We start from the raw sequence: 3,868 nt of genomic DNA on the forward strand, positions 1-3,868 counted from the left end.
TGAAGCTTCTAAATTTTTACCTATCTACGACTTAATCCTGACCTTCTATATTTGATCCTGTCTATCATTTATCCTACATTTGATCCTGGACACTAATGATTTTAACAGAGTACAGAATATGTTTAGCTTTCTTACTAGCTAATATTTAGTTTAAGTCTTATTGGGCAGCATTACTATTGATCCTGGACTCCTTTACTTCAGAAGATCCCCCTACAGTGTAGATAGGGTTCTTAAACGGCAGACAAACAAAACACAATTCGCAATTCTTGATCCATCCTCAACGAGACTACCCTTGATTCATCCTAAACAGTTACGAACTGTCTCATCCGTCGCCGAACTCTGCATGCAGATATTAATAGGCTGCGATCAAATCAACGGAAATCAAGATCAAAACCCGTCTTTCATTTGGCAGCGGGAGGAGAAAACATAGAGTATGTGTTGCTTTCTTACTAGCTAATCTTTATTTTTAGTCTTATTGGGCAGCATTACTATTGACTTGGCGCTTTGCTGACTCCTTTACTTCAGCAGATCCTCCAACAGTGTAGACAGGGTTCTTAAACGGCAGATAAACAAAACCCAATTCGCAGTTCTTGATCCATCCTGAACGAGACTACCCTTGATTCATCCTAAACAGTTTATCTCATCCGTCGCCGAACTCCTGCATGCACATATTGATAGACTGCGATCATATCAACGGAAATCAAGATCAAATCAAGATCAAACCCGTCTTTCATTTGGTAGCGGGAGGAGAAAACGTGGGCACGGTTCGGTGGCTGGCGACGAGCTCCCTCGCCAGCGACCGCAAGTCGTCGCCGCGGAAGGGTGGCTCGTCCGCGGCGAACTGCCGGCGACTCGCCGGCCGAGCCACTTGCGTTTCGAACAGCGTCGCCAGGTCAAATGGCGAGCCCAGAGCCGGCCCAGGCGCGCTCTCCGTCACGGGCATGGCTATCGCTGAAGACAACGGCGGCAGCGGCGGTGGCGGCGGCGGAGGAGCGGCGGCCATCTCAAAAGTTGCCAGATGAGCCCTCAGGAACGATAGCTCGCCCTGCAAACTCAATACCTGTAGAAAACCAGAGAGTAACGTCAGCCCATGTCATCTGTAGATGGGAGGTTTCCTTTAGTAGAAAACTCCGATGAAGACGTAACGTTTCATGGAGCGTCAACTCCGAGCTCACATCATCAAAGATCGAGATAAGGAGGCACTGGACATGACTGATTTGATCGTTTGTGGAGAAAAAATATTTTAACAGATCCACTCGGACGCCATGCTGACGGCATAAACTGCTGACGGAAGCTCCATTGAACAGAGATTTGCAGAAAGAATTATAATTCATCGACCTTTCCCCAGAAAGAGAATTGATTCCCGCGACTAACTGCTTACCAGTTTCCGAAATTAGAAGCCTGCCACAATTCGCAATCTCTCTCTGCCGAAATGGAACTTCGAATATTTGAAAGCTCGAAAGAAGTTTGCAACTCAGAAAATGTAAATAACTTTGGACTTCTTATGACTTCATGTCTAGATAATCTTAACCAGACTTGAATGTTCAGTGATAATACTTGACAGAATTTAATGGGAAAAGAGGTCGCTTCCAGTTACTAACTCGTGTTTCTTTCCGCTACTGAATCTCTTTTAGGAAAATTATGTTCCAAGGAAGTTATAAACAATACCCACGATAATTAATGATTGTGGGCGTTTGATGTTTAGATCGTCTGCTGATCCTTCTTCAAAGAGAATTACGTAACTGAGATTGCAAAGAAAAACAGTAGCTTACAGTCACTTAGTCGTGTTGATATGGATATCATGAAAGTTTCTTCCAGCCCGTTCAGTAGCAGACGATTTATATCGATAACTCTGACATATAGGATTCGATCAAATTATGTCAACTACATGTCTTCGAAAGATTCAGTGCGTGAAGATATTCTACGAGAAAACCCAAGTTGAAACACAGGGATGAATACACAATTCATCGAAACAGGAAAGATACAAGGTTGATTTCCTGTCAAGCGAGAGCTTATTCCTGGATGATGCCTGAAGTAGGGCAAAAACGGAATCTTCGTACGTATTGCGTTTTATGGCGTCCATTTGATTAAAACACAGGGGAATATATACTTAAAGTATCATCGCAAAAGAAAACATAGGCGAATATAGACTTAAAAAATCATCCCAAAAGAAAATATTGACAAATATAAACACTATAACAATCATCCAAAAATCAAGTAGAGGGGAATAGATACTAAAAGAATCATCCGGAAGAACATAAAGGCGAGTAGATACCAAAACAAATCATACCAAAGGAAAGGTATACGCGTATATAGACTGAAAAAACCACTCCAACAGATAGTTTTCGGCGAATATACACAAAAAAGGTAAAAAAACTTTTCACAATTTAAAAAAAAAAATCACCTGTTGTTGAAGAGCGATGATGTGGGCTACGCAGCCGTAGATGGGGTCGCGAAGCCGGGCCTGGGCTTCGTAGCAGATGGTAACGACAGCGTCGAGACGCTTGTGAGTTGGAATATGCATAAGAAGCTTGGAAACGTTGCTGGCGCCGAACACTTTGTGAACTGCCGAGAAATTAGCTGCGCCTTGCTCGGAGCCAAAGTAAGGCGCAAAAATACACCCAGTAACGCATTTTCGCCTCAGAAACTTGCATGCGCCGCAGGGACCGCTACCGCTGCCTAAAACTCCGCTACCCCTTCCGCTCATACTGTCATCTCTTCAAGCAAACCAACGTTTTCAGCGGTCGGTAGAGAGAGAAAGTAGAGAGATGAAGAGGGTTTTGGTGTCTGCAGAGCGTGTCGGGTCAGTGCTCCGCGTTTAGAGAGAGAGAGAGAAAGAGTTGAGGGTGGCGAGGAAGAGCAGCCTGCTCTTGCTTGCCTTTGTCATGTGGTATAGAGTTGGAAAGCGATGGCGTTTTTATTCCGACCCTTTTTTGTTTGATATAGATGTGAGGCTTTTAAGCCACGCGAACCAGCAAGGGAAGCTTAACCCGTCTCTATCTCTCTTTCTACTGACTCTATCTCTATCGCTCTCCCTCACTCATTCACTCTTTCTCTCTCACTCTCTCTCTCTCTCGCTCATTCCCACTCACCCTTTCTCTCTCACTTAATCTTTCTCACTCATTCCCTCTCCCTCACACCCTTTCTCTCTCACTCCCACCATGTCTCTCTACACTTCTGTGCTCCCTCTTTAAGTGCCCGTCTATCGATTAACTCCTCTACATGTCTGCTTTTTGTCTCTTGCGTGAATCAAATTCAGCAAATTCTCTCTCCTCACTTGTCTGCCAACTCTTTTCTGATCTGTGTCTTTGCAGGTGATGGATGCTGAATCTCCTTTCGTCAATCTGTCAGCATGAGCTTTTGCCATCTTTATTTAAAGATCTCAATCTCTCTCCATGATCTTATTTCAGATTCAAGGGGCCGGGGTTTTGTTGGGGAGAACCGAACAGATAGACAACTTCAAGATGCTTTCACATGCCTAAAACCAGCCTAGACTGAATGAATGGACACTGGTTTAGTTTCAAGCTTCCATCTAGCTCGTCCGGTCCAGAACTCAACCCTATTAAAGAGCTTTTGGCACGTTAAAATAAATTCTCCATATAACATAGCATCTAACAGAGATTCTTCGTTTCGACTTCATAAAACTTTTCGGGAAGCTGGACACATGAGCAACCATTCTGGCGCTTTGATCATTATAATATTGCTTCTTGTGTCATCTCGATTTTGATGATATCCAACAAAAAAAGATGCAGCATTTTTTGCTCTTTTTATATATTACTTCGCCATTCTCTCTTATCTCGATGCATATAAAAAAATCCAGTTTTCACAGACGAGAGGAATAGAACCGCGGATAATTTTTGTAGGATCG

At 43.5% G+C, this 3,868-nt stretch overlaps 1 protein-coding gene across 1 annotated transcript; it reads right to left on the bottom strand.

The window, feature by feature from the left end:
* Positions 1-687: 687 nt before the first annotated feature.
* Positions 688-3,141, bottom strand: LOC144715062 (LOB domain-containing protein 30-like). The gene is made up of 2 exons (XM_078589934.1): positions 2,405-3,141; positions 688-1,060 (listed from the first exon to the last, which is right to left on the bottom strand). The coding sequence occupies exons 1-2, from the start codon at positions 2,705-2,707 to the stop codon at positions 731-733; spliced, it is 633 nt and encodes a 210-aa protein (XP_078446060.1). The 5' UTR covers positions 2,708-3,141; the 3' UTR covers positions 688-730.
* Between the last annotated feature and the right edge of the window lie 727 nt (positions 3,142-3,868).

Source organism: Wolffia australiana, chromosome 2 (genome assembly GCF_029677425.1).
Source record: "Wolffia australiana isolate 7733 chromosome 2, ASM2967742v1".
NCBI classification, from domain to species: domain Eukaryota; kingdom Viridiplantae; phylum Streptophyta; class Magnoliopsida; order Alismatales; family Araceae; genus Wolffia; species Wolffia australiana.